This window comes from Mytilus trossulus, chromosome 3 (assembly GCF_036588685.1).
Source record: "Mytilus trossulus isolate FHL-02 chromosome 3, PNRI_Mtr1.1.1.hap1, whole genome shotgun sequence".
Classification (NCBI taxonomy): Eukaryota; Metazoa; Mollusca; class Bivalvia; order Mytilida; family Mytilidae; genus Mytilus; species Mytilus trossulus.
Window position 1 is genome coordinate 19,503,738 of NC_086375.1, and position 19,049 is coordinate 19,522,786.

Sequence of the window (19,049 nt, forward strand, 5' to 3'; positions counted from 1 at the left end):
TAGCTTAACTTTCAAATTCTGATTTATTAACCAATATCACAATAAATTATAGCTAAAAGAGTGACTAGATAGGAAATACGCCATTTTGTTGAAAAATTTACATTTCTGCGTTTCATTATGACGTCACAAATTGTACTCATATTGATTTTCACGAAAAAATTCAATGAAAATGGGTAAATTTCCATAGATTATTAGAAAGGAAACATAGAGCGCATACGTCGACAACAAAGATATTTTAAAATAATGTTTCTGAAGACTTTTCACATGTCTTATTTGAATATTAAATTTGTCGTCGCCTGCGCTCTATGTTTCCTGGTCCTTAATTTGGTTGAAATCCAGCTGATTTTGTAAAATTTCACCAAAATCCCTTATCTTGACCTTTTTAAGACATAAAAATCCACATGTTAGAATTAAACTTCGACAAAAACAGTTCTGTTTAACTTTCTCACATGTCTTTATGGCAACTTAAAACATTTATTGTCTTGTATAAACTATGAATTTTATAATTGGGGCCAAATATGGCCCTTACCAAACTTACTCCTTTTAATAACTTCAGCTGTAATATGCATTTTTAAATGTAATGTATGTGCTAGGGGCCTAAATTGACCCTGAATTATTTCAAGTGTTTTGGCTTAAGACGTTTTAATACTTAAAGTACTATTAAATTATTACATGTACATTGTAATATACTTTGCAATTAGTAATTTCCTTTTTATTTAAATACATTTAAAACATATGGGAGGATTCAGAGGCAGCCCTGGGAAAAATTTGGTTAATTATATAGGGAATCACTGGAGCATGACCTGAGCGGGTCAGGGTCCCCTTTTGGGCAGTCAGTGAGCCCACACTTATGAAAAATTCTGGCTCCGCCACTGGGATTTTTTATACAACAAAAACATTCATGAGGTTTTAAATTGCAGGAAAATATCACCTCTTCATACAAGCCCCCCCCCCTTTCTTCATTCAAAAACCTACTAAACATGCTAAAAGGCACATACTTATACATTTGTATAATTTTGACTTTAGAATAATTATCAAACATTCTACATATATCAGATACATGTACATCAAATTAGTCTGTAAAAACATTTTGTCTATAATATATATCTTATAATTGCCATGAAACTTGGTCCGTAGGCTTTTAATTTAGTAATCTCTTGTTACACAAAGTTGGTTAAGATCAGTTAGTTCCTACTATCCTATTACACTTTAGAAACATCCTTTGATTTTATCTTTATTTACAAAATAAAGACTCTTGTGTGGACATTACCATGCGTTCCACATGAAAATCAATTATATAATCATTTTTGTAAATTTGATTACATATCTTGAAATATTTTTTTCATACACCTTTAATAAATATGCCTTAAAGAGGAAGTATTTTTAAAAGACTTGAAATTATACTGTAACTTTTGGTCATGAATGGACCACCTATAAAACCTTAAAAAATGTCTGAAACCATCAAGAGAACATGACACCCACTTAGCGCAGGTGTAATTTTTTAAAGTTTGCATTTATTGTCTTTAACATATTAAAGAAATGCACTTCGAAATAACTGTGTGTCCCCTAACAAGCTTTTAAATTAAAAAAAATACCACTTTATGACAAGACCACTTTTCCTGTTTAGATAGTAAACGTTTTGTTTTTCTCTCATGAAGATTCTGTAGGATCAAATATATCATAGGGGGGTAAGGAAAAGTTTTAAAGAATAGAGAATAATGATTGTAATGTTCACAATCAGGGTTTCCCCTGGGTCAATTATTTTTTTCGCCACCTCTTTCGCCAAAACAATATACTTTTCGCCACTTTATGAATCACAATACATTTGTAAATAAAAGAAAATAGACATACATGTAACAATGAAGAAAAACTAGGTTGTTAAATTATAAGAAGTACAGAAAATAAATAGAGATAAATGGTATAAAGAATTAGTTAAGAATGAAATGAAGGACCCTCAATCCAGACCATTGGTAAGAAAGGTAGTTTTGTGAAATGATTCATTTTAAAAAATAATTTATACGGTCTAGATCCTACTAACTTGTTTAAACTCGACACATTATTCATGTATGTGTCTGTCCCAAGTCAGGAGCCTGTAAATCAGTGGTTGTCATTTGTTTATGTGTTACATATTTGTTTTTCATTCATTTTTTTATATACAAATAAGGCCGTTATTTTCTTGTTTGAATTGTTGTACATGTACATCATGTACAATGTACATTGTCAAATCTGGGCCTTTCATTGCTGACTATTATATATACATGTATGTGGTATGGGCTTTGCTTATTGTTGAAGGCTGTACGGTGACCTATAGCTGTTTATGTAGGTGCCATTTTGGTCTCTTTTTGGATACATTGAAGTTGTCTCATCCAAGCAATCATTCCACATCTTTTTTTATATAGATGGGTTTTGTTCTAACATGTCTAAATTTTAAGTGTGCATGCTTAACCAAAAATGTTATAACTCAAAAATCAACTCCATTTTGAATAATCCAGGTTTACAACAAGAAAATCTGTTTGCATGTAATACACCTTATCGCTATTAGCCTACTTGGCCGGCCGACCTGGTCGCTTGACCTTTTGACGCATTCAACAATCACTTTTCCATTGTGGCGTCAGATATTTTGTTTTATGACGTCAAAATGTACGGGAACCTGTGTGATATCCAGTAATGATGGACAAATAGCGATAAGGTGTATTACATGTACATGTCTTTACTAATCCAAATAATTATAACGTTTTGCAAGGCTATTTTTTTTTTTCTGGGACGCCTTCCTCCCAGAAAAAAATAAAATAGCCTTGCCAGACGTCATAATTATTTGGACTAATGTCTTACATGTATATAAACTTTTACTTTCTGAACCCTATGCAGACGACATATTTCTCAGGTCCACAAATTTCAAATATATTACATGATAAAATACCATGAGCTATGCCTATGATTGCATTAATAATTAAATTTCAGCCTGAAAAGGGGGGGTCATTGTTTTGTTGTTCGACACGGATATTGTTCTGAAATTATTTACGCTTGCATGTTATTTTTCAGTGGTCGTGAATTGCTCTTTGAACATGTATATTCAATTCATTAGTACTTATTTCCCCTTTTTCATGATTTGTTTACATCATCTTTCGCATGTTTGTCGGACCTTTTCTAGTGTAAGACAAGAGTGAAACTGCTTCGTAAGCTACCAAAATGAAGATCGTTATCTATAATTTCGATCTGCATTACAGTATTCATGAAAAGCAGTTCGCGTGTTCGATAAATGTGAGTTATTCTCTTTTCATTCTTCTCCTTCGTCAAAAACATGGTATTTATTTTTAGAACGGAAGTCCTATTTCAACAATGACAATTGTAACAATAAATTTTATTAAGTTTTAAAATTGCATTCAAAAGTTATTCAACTCTTTCTCAATGCATTTGAATAAAAAAGATTATTTAAATGATCATATTTTACTGTTATGGAAAATTACGACAATGTACATCACTTACCATATCAATGCGCAACTTTATGCGCAGACGGCACGAAAATTTAAACCCCCGTACTACCTTAATCCAGTCAGATTTGCTCTTAATGCTTTGGTTTTTGAGTTATAAGCCAAAAACTGAATTTTACCCCTATGTTCTATTTTTAGCCATGGCGGCCATCTTGGTAGGTTGGCCGTGTCACCAGACACAATTTTGAAACTAGATACCCTAATGATGATTTTGGCCATGTTTGGTTGAATTTGACCCAGCAGTTTCAGAGGAGAAGATTTTTGTAAAAGATAACCAAGATTTACGAAAAATGGTTAGAAATTGACTATAAAGGGCAATAACTCCTTAAGGGGTCAACAGACCATTTTGGACCTGTTGACCAATTTGTAGATCTTACTTTGCTGAACATTTTTGCTGTTTACAGTTTATCTCTATCTATAATAATATTCAAGATAATAACCAAAAACAGCAAAATTTCCTTAAAATTACAAATTCAGGGGGCAGCAACCCAACAACGGATTGTCTGATTCATCATTTATCTCATTTTTGTCAGATTTGTTGAGCTATACTGCACAATACGGAGCAGTTCAAGATTTCTTCTTGGAAACTTTTCCAAAAATTATAAATTTGTAAAATTTCGAAGATAAACAATATGAACCCAAAAAGAAATTTGGAAAAAAATTCCCCAAAACTTATTGAGCCCCCTCCCCCTTGGAGTAACAACACCCAAACTCAATCCCAGCCTTCCATTTATGGTATGGAACCTTGCAGTACAATTTTAGAGAGATCCATACACTTAAACACAAGTCATTGTCTAGAAATGATTTGATACTGTGCAATTGAAGATTTCTTCCTATTGGGCAATACTGTGCTGATGCACAATACTGTGCATTTAAGGTTTCTTCTTGAAAAATATATAATTTCAAAATTTTTTAAGAAACAAGAATGTGTCCATAGACTATCATTTTCTTTGTTCAGTGGACTGTGAAATTAGGGTAGAAAATCTAAATTGGCATTTAAATTAGAAAGATCATATCATAGGGAACATGTGTACTAAGAGTCAAGTTGATTGGACTTCAACTTCACCAAAAACTACCTTGATTAAAAACTTTAACCTGAAGCGGGACAGACAGACGGATTATGAATATAAATCATGTAAATAAAGTGAACTAGATACCATTGAGATGGGAGCCATCTCTGTGGGCCCCGCTGTCAATAACGTGGGGTAAATAAGTTGTATGGATAATCTGATATGAAGCATTATTTGAAGTTATTACATAGTCTCATGTGTGATTTTATTCTAAGATTTTAAGTTAAAACTGATAAATATTCTCAACTTACTTTCATAGTATAATAGTGATATGACTGCATGATGTGAACTCATTGTTGACTACTCTAAGGTGACTTCTGGATATATGGATTGATGTTTGAACAATATGTTTAAAGTTGCTGCCCAATTGATATTTGTCACATATTTTTAGAATTATGCCTTCAATATATTATGACCCACCAAGTATAAATTATGAAATATTAACGGTTCTTGAGAGTTAGAGCGGACACAATTTGTTAAGAACAACGAATGGATGGACAGACCAACGGACTGACCTTTGACCTAGGATGCATACATTATGACACATTCTCTGGTGTTGGTTAATATATATGTTAAGTTGAAAATGTTTGTCAGGTATAAAGTATGAAATAATAACAGCTGTCCTCTCAAAATATAGTGTGGATCAAATTTGTTAGCGATAGACAGACCAACAGACAGACAGACCTTTGACCTAGGAAGTTGTACATACATCATGACACACCCTCTGGTGTTGGTTAATAAACATGTTAAGTATTAAGTATAAAATCATAACAGTTATCTAGATATGGAGCGGACACGATCTTCACCACAGGACACAGGGTTGTCAACTGAAACCAAAGATTTTGACCTTGACCTTTGACCTAGGAAGTTGTACATACATCATGACACACCCTCTGGTGTTGGTTAAAATGAATGTCAAGTATAAACTTTGAAATCATAACAGTTCTCAAGATATAGAGCAGACACGATCTTCACCACAGGACACAGGGTTGTCAACTGAAACCAAAGTTTTTTTACCTTGACCTTTGACCTAGGAAGTTGTACATACATCATGACACGCCCTCTGGTGGTAGTTAATAAACATGTAAAGTATAAAGTATGAAATCATAATGGTTCTCTAGATATGGAGCGGACACAAAGTTAAAGTGTTACGGATGCACGGACGGATAAACAGACTGATCACTATAGGGCGACCCGCCTAAAGGTGGGGCCCTAATAAAGAAATGTAGGATAAATAACAAGCTAGAAAGTAAAGATGTTACTGTATTCAAATGCTACCTGTAAGTGAAATTTTGTAATGCTAACTCAGCAACTGTCCATTTTGCTGATAACGACGAAACATTTACACAAAGGTCATAGAGTCAAAATTTCATACAGATCCATTTATGTCAACTAAAGATATTGCCTGATAACCAATCAGGCGATGCTGATTCCGATGACGGTGGTCGTATACAAAAGATTAAAATAAGGAAAATTCAAAACGGAAATTCAAAATAGCAAAATCAAAATTTCTAACACATCAAACAAATGAATAACTGTCATATTCCTGACTTGATACAGGTGTTTTTCCCCCATAGCTCCCATTATGATAAATAATCAAAGTAACCAAAAACTTGTTGGGGATATCACCTGTGATTAATCCCTCTTTTTTAATTTAGAGCAAAAAGAGATTGTTTTTGTAAAATATTAAAAAAAAATACAGTTTTTCGTCGAAAAGAAAAAATAATCGATATTATTTCTAACTAAAATTATCAATAATATAAAAACTGAATAAAAACTTGACATACAATTACGTCTTCAATTTCAGCTGTTCCCAATCTATGACCACTAACATTCAGCACATCATCCATTCTTCCTGTTATTCGGTAATAACCTTGCTTATCTCTGACTGCTCCATCACCACTAAAGTAATAGCCTGCTCAGAAAAAAAGTTGTTGTATGGTGAAATTGCAAAACTACATACATGTATATTCAAGGCTTAATAGATGTTTTTTTCCAAATGAAGTCCAAAACCAACACATCTTATTTGAGTACACTCATGCCAACCAGAAACTAGAGGCTCTCAAGAGCCTGTATCGCTCACCTGAATCTACCTGGGTTTTTGAATTCATATAAATAAAGACAAAATATGGCTACAAAGTAACAACACTTGGCCAGAACCTCATTAGGAAAGGAACATTTATGCTATGTTTGGTTTCATTCAATTCAGTGGTTCCCTAAAAGAAGAAATTTATATGTATTTCCCATAGGGTCCTATGTCCCCCCATTGGCAACCATCTTGAATGTTGGATTGGCGACAACTGTTGGATCGGCAACAAAGTAACAACACTTAGTCAGCACCTCATAAGTAACATCCATGCTATGTCTGACTTCATTCCATTCAGTGGTTCTCTATAAGAAGACAGTTGTATGTATTTCCCTTGGGGCCCAATGTAAAACTAAGTCCCCCGCTGGCGGACATCTTAGATGAAGGATCGGCTACAAAGAAACAACACTTAGTCAGCACCTACAAAGAAACAACACTTAGTCAGCACCTACAAAGAATCAACACTTGGTCATCACCTCATAAGGAACATTCATGCTATGTTTGGTTTCATTCCTTTCAGTGGTTCTCTAGAAGAAGTCATTTGTATGTATTTCCCATAGGGTCCAATGTTAAAATAAGTCCCCCACTGGCAGCAAATCTTGGATAATGGATCGGCTACAAAGTAACAACACTTAGTCAGCACCCCATAAGGAACATTCATGCCATGTTTGGTTTCATTCCATTCAGTGGTTCTCTAGAAGAAGTCATTTGTATGCATTTCCGATTGGGTCCTATGTTAAACTAAGTCCACTGCTGGCGGCCATCTTGAATGATGGATAGCCTACAAAGTAACAACACTTGGTCAGCACCCCATAAGGAACATGCATGCCATGTTTGGTTTCATTCCATTCAGTGGTTCTCTAGAAGAAGTCATTTGTATGCATTTCCCATAGGGACCTTCGGGCCAGGTAAGCTAAAAACTATATATGACATATGTCTGTGAGGTTTTCTATAACAAGACACATTCAAGAGCCTGACTGGCTCACCTGTAATTTTTTGCTTGAATCTTTCATCACTGATTATTATTGCTTTTCAATTGAGAGGCTTAAAAATGTTCCATTTTAGCCAAAGTGTCTATTATGTTTCTTGACGTACAAGGAAATAAATACAAAATTTATTCTAGATTCATTTGAGAAGATATTTAAAGTTAAAAATTCAAACAACTTGTGTAAAATTGTCCTTAAAGGGCAATAATTCTTAAAGGGGTCAATTGACAATTTGGTCATATTTACTTTTTTGTAGATCTTAATTTGCTGAACATTTTTGCTGTTAACAGTTTATCTTTATCTTCAATAACATTCAAGAGAATAACCAATAAAATGCTTCACTGAGTGCAGTCTGATATGACCGCATCAGTTGAACCATGAAGAGTTGGGGCAAATTTGGCCACAATATTCAAGTTTGATACAGTCTGAATTTGGATTGTAATCAAATTTTTTACATAATATAGGTTTCTGACACAAAACAAATGTCAAGGTCTCACAAATCTTTTGGACAATACTGTGCAATTAAAGATTTCTTCTTGAAACTTTTCAAAAATTTTAAATTTGGAAAAAAAAAATACAACAAATTTGAATCTCCAAACTTTTTGACACCCCACCCCCTCACCCCCCATTAGATGCAATTACACTGATGTTTATGCATCACTATATGAAACTGATAAATTGATTGCTCCCGTGCTCCAGTGGCAAATATATCATGCATATTTAGGACAAGGCGAAAATGGATCTAAAGTAAATCATTGATACATTATTAAGATGAAGAGTTTGATAGCGGTAAACCGTATGCCGTACTAGAATAAAGTTGCATAAGATCAAAATCTTGAGTTAAGCTATTAGCCCTCTGAGTTTTCAATCCTGAATGACAAAACCTAGGAAAAGTTTGATAAAGAATTAATTACAATTTGCATTCTAATGCAATTATAAATCATAACGCATTTGTTCTCGTCACAAAGTTGTTCTCTACTGTATTGAAGATAATTTAAATAAAACGGAAACTTAAGTAAATATGGTCTATAATGATCAAGATAATTGCGTTTTTTTTTATAATAGACTAAGACGACAAAAATATCTTTGAAGTTTGAGTTCTATTTCTGTTAATATTCTGTATGAATTTTTTGCCGATTTTCTCTGTGCCCTTTCTTTTGATGAAAGAACCTGCCCTTTCCAGACGGCCATAGCAATTCCAATGGTGATTCCATTATGACGTCGTTGAAACAACTTTAAAATACTGGAAAAAATAGATGTTATTACCTCCCCTGAAACTGTTGGATATGCCCTTAAAACAATATTAGTAGTTCAAGAGCATGTATTTCAGTGGTTGCCATATTCAATCATTAAAACTTGAATGTATGGGGTTCTTTGATAAGCTAAATCTAATCATGAATTCTTGGGGTTCTTTTCTGAATTTGTTTTTTAGATTTTTAATTTATGGTCTCGTTTTCAAATAGATATAACAATTCATTTTATGCAAACAATATGTAAATACTTGAGTAATCTATAAACATCTGAAATATAGCTTTAACTTCAAATTTTATTTTATATAGATTAGACTGTTGGATTTCCCATTTGAATGATTTTACACTAGTAATTGATAGCTTGCTGTTCGGTGTGATTGAAGACCGTGCCTTGACCTATCATGGTTTACTTTTATAAATTGTGACTTGAATGGAGCATACCACATCTTCCTATATCTACATACACTTTAATAATATATAGTCTATATACTGACTTATGCTTTACCTCTGAAGGGCTTGAAATATGTTTCTATAAAGCGCTGATGGTCCCCGTATATAGTCCTCGCCATCCCTGGCCAACAAGAATTGATACATAAAGCTCCCATTACATTATTTCCCTGCAGTTCAACTCCCTAAAATAATAATTCAAATCATGATTATATTCAGTAATAAAATAGATACATCTGTTACATTGTTCAAGTACAGACTAAGTTTTGCAGGAAGAAATGTCTCGAAGAAATTGCCTGCAAAAGTAGTGAAAAGGACAAATTCAATTTTAATCAGGTATACCAAAAAACTAGAAAAAAGTATGCCCTCCCAGTCAAGTGGCGCATAAATTCAGTGAATGCTTGACTTGCAACTATCCTGTGTCTGTATACCTTATAGTTGACATATCAATTACGAGGTCTATGACTTTTGAGAACCAAAACATAAAAAGGATTGCTAAATCCTGACAGTTTGCACACAAAAACCTTACATATTAGTAATGCTACATTATAAATCAGTAGTATACATATTCTTTATACATTTGAAGTATCAAATAAAATTCCTAATACTTCTACTAGAATAGAACACCACATCCTTGACATGTTATTAGTTCATGACTGAATCAAAGTACTGAGTACCTACCTACGACAAAGTCAGTAAACCATGAATTAAGGTACAAGGCTATACAATCTCCATAGAAATGAGATGATGTTCCAATGCTAATACAACTGCATACCAAATCCCATTGACCTATCATAAGTAGTTCCCTTTGAACATGTTAAACAAACCTAAACACAAACTTCTACATGTAAACTAAGCAAAATATCAAAGTCAATAAACCCTAACTGGGGGGGGGGGGGGGGGGGGGGGGCAATTTTAAATTATCTCCATGGTAATGAGATGTGTCAATGCTATTACAACTGCATACCAAATATCATTGACCTTTAACTAGTGATTCACATAAACCAACGTTATCACAAGATTTTACATGAAAACTAAGCAAAAGTCTCAATGTAAATAGACCATGACTGAGCGGGCTGGCCCAAATAATCTCCATAGAAATGAGATGTACCAGTGCTTATACAACTGCATACCCATTATCATTAACTTACAACTAGTGGTTCCCCATAAACTGAACTAATCACAAACTAATACATGAAAACTAAGAAAAATTTAAAAGTCAATAAACCATGACTGAGGGGGAGGGGCCAAATAATATCTATGGAAATGAGATCTGTCAATACTTATACAACTGCATACCAATTATCATTAACTTACTAATAGTGGTTCCCCATAAACTGACCTAATCACAAACTGATACATTAAAACTAAGCAAAGTTTAAAAGTCAATAGACCATAGCTGAGGGGGTGGTGCCATCTAATCTCTATGGTAATGAGATGTGCCAATATTAATACATCTGCATACCAAATATCTTTGACTTACCACTAGTGGTTCACCATAAAGTAGATCTAATCACAAACTAATACATTGTTGTCGCTGCCGCTGACATTGGAAACAGCATACCTATGTCTCGCTTTTTGACTCCATCAAGCGAGACATAAATTAAGGTTACTGGCAGATGAACACTCCCATACATGTATTTTGGTGGGGTTCGTGTTGCTTATTCTTTAGTTTTCTATGTTGTGTCATGTGTACTATTGTTTGTCAGTTTGTCTTTTTCATTTTTAGCCATGGCGTTGTCAGTTTAATTTCGATTTATGAGTTTGACTGTCCCTTTGGTATCTTTCGTCCCTCACTTTTTTTTTTAACTATTTAGTTTAGATGAACCTGCCAAATATCACTGTATGTTAACTATTTAGTTTAGTAGTGCAGTTATTACATTTATTTTTTTATCTATATTTGTATTTACAGTTTAAAACTTGGCGGGTTTTGATAAAGTAGTACTGATAACAATTACTGTGGATTCATTATTATTCGTTGGATACCAATTTTCGTGGATTTCGTGGTTACCCAGAAACCACGAATTCCAATGTAAAACGAACTACAAATTTTCTATTAGAATGTATGCAGACCTTGGCAAAACCGCAAAATCAAATATCCACGAAAATGTAAGTTCTTCCCAAACAACGAAAATTGGTATCCACGAAAATAAATGAATGCACAGTAAGTCATTTAGAGTAAATTAACAGTGGTAGCAGAGGTCACAACATCCAGTGAGGTGGCAACTGCTCTGAGTTATCAGAATCCATCAAGCTTGACAACAGAAAAACCATATCAGCGATGAAAGAACAAAGTGCAGATATCGCAACTGGTTACAGAATTGGACAAGAAGAGAGGCATTAGCACTTAGCACTTAGTAACAAGGACAACTAAGAGAAGTAGCATTAGAAATAACACCAGAGGATTTGAATATTGATGATGGAGTTGACAATTAATTACAAAAATAGATAAATTGTTTGAAAAGGACAAGATAGATCAAGCTTATGCATAATGTACAGCTTTTGGTAAGTATTACAGGGAGTCTATATGGTGTGACTAAATTATTGAGTGTGAACAGAAGTATAACAAGTGCAAATAAGAATGTGTCCAAAGTAAACAGATGCCCCACTGGCACTATCATTTTCCATGTTCCATGGACCGTGAAATTGGGTCAAAAGTATAATTTGGCTTTAAAATTAGAAAGATCATATTATAAGCAGCAAGTGTACTAAGTTCATGTTGATTGGACTTCAGCTTCATTAAAATCTACCTTGACCAAAAACTTTAACCGGAAACTCCCATTTTCATTTTCTATGTTCAGCTGACCGTGAAATTGGGGTCAAAAGTCTAATTTGAATTTAAAATTAGAAAGATAATATCATAAGCAACAAGTTTACTAAGTTTCTAATTGATTGGACTTCAGCTTCATCAAAAACTACCTTGACCAAAAACTTTAACCTGCGGACGAAATTAACGAACAGACAGATGAACTAACGAATGAACGAACGAAGCCACAGACCAGAAAACATAATGCCCCTCTACTATCGTAAGGTCGGACATAAAAATATGAAATGGCACTTTCCGATTCAATATTAGCATTAAACTCTTGGATAATGTAACAGACATTTAGCTATACTTGTATTTTCTTTAGTTAAAAGGAGTAGGTAAGGGCCGATTTTTGCCTCAAATTTCAGGTTCATCTGATGAAAGATTTTGGACACTTTTTAAAACTTAAGTGTCTATTTACCTTAATTCAATTAGTTAATGTGAAAGATTTTATCTGATTTAGTCATTAAAAACTCCGCTTCAAGCTTAGATATCAAATATGCCAAAAAATGTCACTTTTCAATTTTTTTTTGTCAAAAATGAAAGTAGCTGCATCCATGTCATCCTAAACCTTTATATATGTTATGTATTATCATCAAATACAGCTTACATTTCAATATTAAGAATGAACACAAATGTTGCCACTTTCATGCAAGATGGAAACCGTCAAAAATTCAAAAAAAACTAACATTGTGAAGACTTCAGTAATTTGGCATGACTTAATGATGGTAGTACCTGATATATGTGCATTGTATTGTCAAAAACAGCCCATATTCATGTAGCAGAAGCATTCTACTTTCCAATAAATAAAAAGTTTACATTTTAACAGTTTTGTAAAACTGCTATATTTTGGGGCCAAAAAGGGGTCTTACTTGACCTACTCCTTTGATATAATGAAGACAGCTCTTAATAGAATATTTGCATCAAAATTACAGAGTTATAATACTATAGTTAATACTAAAGAAGAATCAACATTGTTTTGATAGAGGTCTTAGTTCAAGGATCTTCAAGGAGATTTGGTGCACCCAATCGCCTAAAAAGATCATTTTATCAACGTAATGCACAATCCAGACTTAATCAAACTATTAATGGCAGCATATATCGTTGTGATTCAAAAGATTACTGGTTTAGGAATTGTCCTAACATATGATGTTAAAATGACAGAGGAACAAACAGACACATCTGAAATAGTAAACATAACATTATTTACAACTTCTCAACAAAACATTACACCTCAAGAATATTTTGTAGCCGAGGAATTTAATGCTGCAGTTTTAGATACATCATGTACCAAAACAGTTTGCAGGTCTAAATGGTAATATCAGTTTTTAGACACTTTTGACTCTGCTAATGAAGAAATGAAATGCAATGAAAGTCATACACCTTTTTAAATTTGGTATTGGTCAAACAGTGTATTCTTATCAGTCTGTAAAGTTACCTACCACAATTGGGTCTTTAAACTGTTACATAGAATTAGAAATAAGTGACTGTGAAATACCTCCATTATGGCGCTAAGTGTGCAAACAGTTCTTGATCTCCATAATAATAAAGTAACAATGTTTGGAAAACCAGTCGATGTTCAATTCACCTCAAATGGTCATAAATGCACAAACATTAAAGACAGAAAAACTGGACAAAACTTTAGTGAGTGAGGAGGAGGAAATCCAGAAGATTCTAGAAAAAAAGAAGGATATTATATAAAAGCTGAAAACATTTTAGTCATGCCTCATCTGAATAGAGCCTTGTCTGTTTCAAGTTTCAACATGCAAAGCTAAAGCAAACAGTGGCATTTTTCAATGTAAGTGATATAAACCAAATTGTTGCTATGGATTTCCATGAAATTGATCATAATTTCTACTATTCGCACATAATTGACTTGTTTAACTGTTTGATTGCAGCATGCATTATCAGGAGAAAAGACTCAGAGTTAGTTGTTGACAAATTCATGCAGATATGGATTAGTGCTACTGGAGTTTGAGTATACACTGACAATGGTGGGTTATTCAATTCTCAAATGTTTCTGATATGGCTGCTATCTAAACATGTCAATTAAAGATGAAAGCAGGATACAGTACCTTGTCAACTGAAATTAAGGAGTCACACAATGCAACTCTGAAACAGTTAACAAAATCAGAGTATTAAAGTTCAAATATATCTTGGGGAAACTACAATTAGCTGGGCTGTACACGCCAACAATAGTCTTGTATATCAATGGATATAGTTCTTATCAGATTTTGTTTAGAAGAAAACCTGCTATCAACACTAGTCAATAAACCTCCAGCTCTTGAAGGAGTAAAACAATGGGAAAACACTTCGCTAGGCAAGAAAAGCTTTTGTAGCATCGGAATCCTCAGAGAAAATTAGACATGCTCTTTGAAAGCAGGTTAGCTCCTAAGTTTAGAAATTCAAAAATGGCATTAAAGTATACTTTCTTCAGGAAAACCAATAGAAAATACCAGGTTCAGTAATTGGACAGGACAATGTTGTTGTGTTTATAAGATATGGAAGAACTTATGTAAAAGTGCATAAATGTAGGATTTCAAGAGATTTTGATGAACAAAAAGCTTAGAAAAACAAACCAAAGGAAAAGAGGGGGACATTGAATGAAAGTCTCAAAACTCCAAACTTTGACAAGAGTAGGCTGAGCATGAAGTCCTTTGTTATGATAGTGATACAGGGAAAGACTCGCATGTCAACAATAAGTCAGACGATGAACATGGTGCAAGTGAAGATGAAGTAGAAGGCCATAAATGGAAAGTCAAGGAGATGATCCCGAACTAGACAGTGATAATCCTGTGAATTAAGGGATAAGCAGGACAAATCACCCAACTGGCAAATCGCTTTAGAAAAAATTTGCCCAAACTGGTTTACCATCTCGCCCCTCTTCTTAAAAAAATTGTTAAGTTTACTCCTGTTCTATATTTAGCCAATGGCGGCCATGTTTTTGTTTGAAGAAACAGAGAGAAAAAACAAACTTTCTAGATACCCTTGGGATCATTCAGCTCAAATTTTGTTGGAATTAGTTCAGTTGTTTTTGAGGAGAAGATGTTTGAAATTGTTTGCACCGGACAGAGAAGGACAGACGACAACGGCCGCAGTGATTACAAAAGATCAGTTTCTTTCGGTGAGCTAAAAAGTCCCTATAGGATGACATTGAATGCGAAGATATTTCAATAGAGTATTTTAAATCTTTATTCACGGTCATCTAAAACACTCCAAATCATTTTCATTTAATATGTCCCGTCACACCATGTTGAAGCAAGAATTACACTTTGTGAAAAATAAATAAATTACAGGAGAACAAACTTACATTTTTATCAACAAGGGCAGGTTTGATACCAAAGAATGGTCTCATTGGCATGGCAGGTAATATTTCAGCTCCTTCCTCTGATGGTCTAGGTGATATAGTAATTCCACCAGTTTCTAGTTCGTAAAAAAAACAAAGAAATATATATACAACATGCAGAGACATATTTAAGAAAACATGTACATTTGCATTTCTTCATATACTGGAGTGAGATAAAAGAGTTGGAATTATCTTCTTGGTTTTGATTTCAATAGATATAATTTCTTCAGTTGTCATTTAAAAGTATCCTTGATTTCACTATGAGATATTCATGAATGAAAATACAATTTACCCAAGCAGGTGAAATTTAAAGAATGTTAGGGTTGGAATTCCTCGATTGCTAGAATTCACCCAATTTAGGTGCTCTCTATACAAAACAAATCCCATTTTGTTTGACACCAAAAGGTCTCAGTTCTGTTAGTGATTGATTGGCAATATTTAATTGTCAAACTTAAATTTTCCTGATTTTTAAATGGATTTAAAAATTTGAAAGTTTTCAGAAATTTTGATTTTGTGACTTTTATAGTGTGTTGAACATTATTTATTTTTGTCCTATTTCATTTGTATTTGGCAAGTGTTTGTGGTATGGAATTTTTCAAATAAAAGTATTCCAAAATGCAGTAACATTCATCTGTTACTTGTTGGTATATATTTCATTGTATGATTTCAAGTCTGTAGAATTAATGTCCTATATATTACCATTAGTTTTTATTTGACTCTTTAAATGTTTAAGAAAGAAGAATAAAACAAAGACTTGCTCTAAAATAAAATATATGAGTCTCCAATTTTATCGCAGTTTCTTTACGTCTCATTTGTTTATCAAAACCTGCTTGATTGTTAAGCACTTTTGCAATAATGTGGTAGGTTTTTGACCTGAAATGTCAGAATTAACACATAAAAAGAAAAAATTTATCAGCACATTTCTCAATCATATTTTTTAACCAAATTCCCCATTGTATTTAAACTTGGGCACTTATAAATTCATATACCTGTCTGCCACCATGTGTCAACAACATCAGCTTTCCTGTCACCAACAACAACATTGTACCAATCAAAGGCTTCCCGATTTAATGGTTCACCAACTGAAAATATAAATGATACATTAAACATACTAACACCTGATTCTCAGACTGTGTTCACAACACATCTGCTTATTTCACAATATTAAGTATTCCTGATAATGACTTAAGGTTTGATTGCTGTAACATGTTTGACATTTTATTTATAGATTATCTTTGGTTAACTTAACGAGATTGTTTTTTTCTCTTCAGCTGGTATGGCAAAAGTGAGAAACAATCGAGTTAAGACGACCAATAATAATCTTTTTATCTATGAAGACGTTGTTTATTTCATTGGCACCAGGCATGTGCGTCCTTAGTTTTTAGCAATAATTGTTCATACCACTCTACTGTGTTGAGAAAGGAAATAATCAGTCAGTGAGATCTAAAGAAAATTTCACAAAATAGTGATAAAATATATAAGTTCATTTGAAGTATTTTGTTGAAGAAATAACGTGGAAAGAGCCTTTTGTGACTTAGGGATTAAAATTGGCATCAGATATAGATGTCCGGCTGGCTCAAATATTTTTTGGAAGCCCTGGTGTAAACCAAGGTTGGTTACGAGTGATAGTTAAGGAGAATTGGGATGGTTGGAGGATAACTGCAGCTATGTGAGGCAAATTCTAGATATTATTGTGAGTTTAAAGAAATTTCGGGTTGGCATCGGTCTTTCGGGTCTGCAAGGATCTTGAAAGCAGATTTCAAGTCGCCTTTATGTCAGAATGTCAGATTTCGGTTTTTTTGTCATTCTAGGCAAACCCTTTGTCACATGTTTTTCAAGTATACAAGTAAAATTGGTGAGGTCAATTAAATGGCCTTCCAAACACTTTTCGATCCATAACATAAAAATGCAAATCAACCTTTTCATGCAGTGTCTGTGAAATGTTTTACGTATTTACCTATATCTATATGTTTGGCTCACACATTATTGTCAATATAATGGAATTCAATGCCACTGTCATAAAAATGAGAGGTTTAGCATGCTTATTTTACGATTAACTACATCAGGAAATGCCAAGACAGAAGTATGTCAGTTGTTTCCATTCCCTTAAATGTGTTAAAGCTTTCAATCTTGCCATTTCATTAAGAATTTTCCGTATTTAATTTCTTTTGGAGTATTTTTATTATTTTACTTTTTGATATTCACATATCATTTTGCAAGTAACTATGCAATACTTTTTTCAATAGTTTGTATTCATTTATAAAATGCTAAGTCAGTGACAGTATAAAACCAAAGTTTATGCTGCAAATGTGTTTTGACTGCACCAGTAGCAAAGCAGCAGTATGTTAAGTAATTCTAAAGATATACTTTTTTGTCTTACCACATCCCAACTTTCTTAATGTTGATCTGTCATATTTTGTGACCCAAGATTTTCCTTCCTTCAGCAACATACGCAGTGCAGTAGGTGCTAAATATATATGTTGAAGTTTAAGGCGTTCTACCATTTCCCAATATCTTCCTGTAAATAAAAATAATACTTTCAAATTGTATTCCCAAGATATAAGGATGGCACCATCTTACTTTGTTTATATTTCACAACTTGTTTGCTATGCCTGTGTCTGTTGTGACGATTTTGATTTTGATTTTAATCTATGTATTACTGGTAAATTATTAAGCCAGGGATTTCGTTACCACAAATTACTTCAAGCCTGTTGATTTTGCTATTTCACCTTCATTAATGGTTGAACAAATCAAAGTGATGGATATCACTCATGAAAAGATTGGAAGAGTAGTTTGAATAATTTCATATCACTGTATGGTGGGGACAAAATAAAGAACATTAATAAAGCACTAATGCTGAAAATTACATAAACAGCAGTCTTAAGAAGGAAAAGTGCTTTTCCAGTGCTTTTCCAGTATGAAGATAAAATGAGCTCAAATTAAATAACATGGGTCTCAAAAAATTGCAAATCTATAATTCTTGTAGTAAATTTCACCAACAATCCTTGAAAGACATAAGACCAACAGGTACACTTAAAGCTAAGAACTTTGAAGTGCCAACAAAAATAATCTAAAAATGTTGTTTTGGGGCATTTTGTAAGTGAAACATAGGTTATAAGACATTGAAGATTAAAAGTTCTAGAATGCCTTTTGATCAATTTATAATTTAGTATTTTTCAGCACAGAGCATTGAAAATATACTTTTTCAATGTAAACAATTTAAAATAAACTGTTATCACAGAGATATGTCTCGCCTTTTTGTAATTTTAATCACAAACTAATACATGTAATGTAAGCAAACCAATCAAAGTCAATAGACCATGACTGAGGGGGCGGAGCCAAATAATCTCCATGGCAATGAGATGTGACAATGCTAATACATCTGCATACCAATTATCATTGATGTACCACAAGTGGATCTCCATAAACTGACCTAATCACAAAGTAATACATGTAAAGTAAGCAAACCATTCAAAGTCAATAGACAGACATATGTATATGTACAGACATACAAAAATTATACGATAGCAAGAGGGAGGTACATATCATATATTACAATTACATATT

The 19,049-nt window shown here is 33.3% G+C and overlaps 1 protein-coding gene across 2 annotated transcripts in view; it reads right to left on the reverse strand.

Annotated features, from left to right (window-relative positions):
* LOC134710330 (acetyl-coenzyme A synthetase 2-like, mitochondrial) overlaps positions 1 to 19,049 on the reverse strand; it is a 79,571-nt gene that overhangs the window by 19,634 nt on the left and 40,888 nt on the right. For both annotated transcript variants that reach the window (XM_063570655.1, XM_063570656.1), the window contains exons 7-11: positions 17,863 to 18,000; positions 16,472 to 16,564; positions 15,447 to 15,559; positions 9,389 to 9,515; positions 6,349 to 6,476 (exon numbers count right to left, since the gene is read on the reverse strand). In XM_063570655.1, the coding sequence (XP_063426725.1) occupies positions 6,349 to 6,476; positions 9,389 to 9,515; positions 15,447 to 15,559; positions 16,472 to 16,564; positions 17,863 to 18,000 (599 nt within the window). The remainder of the gene's footprint in view (positions 1 to 6,348; positions 6,477 to 9,388; positions 9,516 to 15,446; positions 15,560 to 16,471; positions 16,565 to 17,862; positions 18,001 to 19,049) is intronic.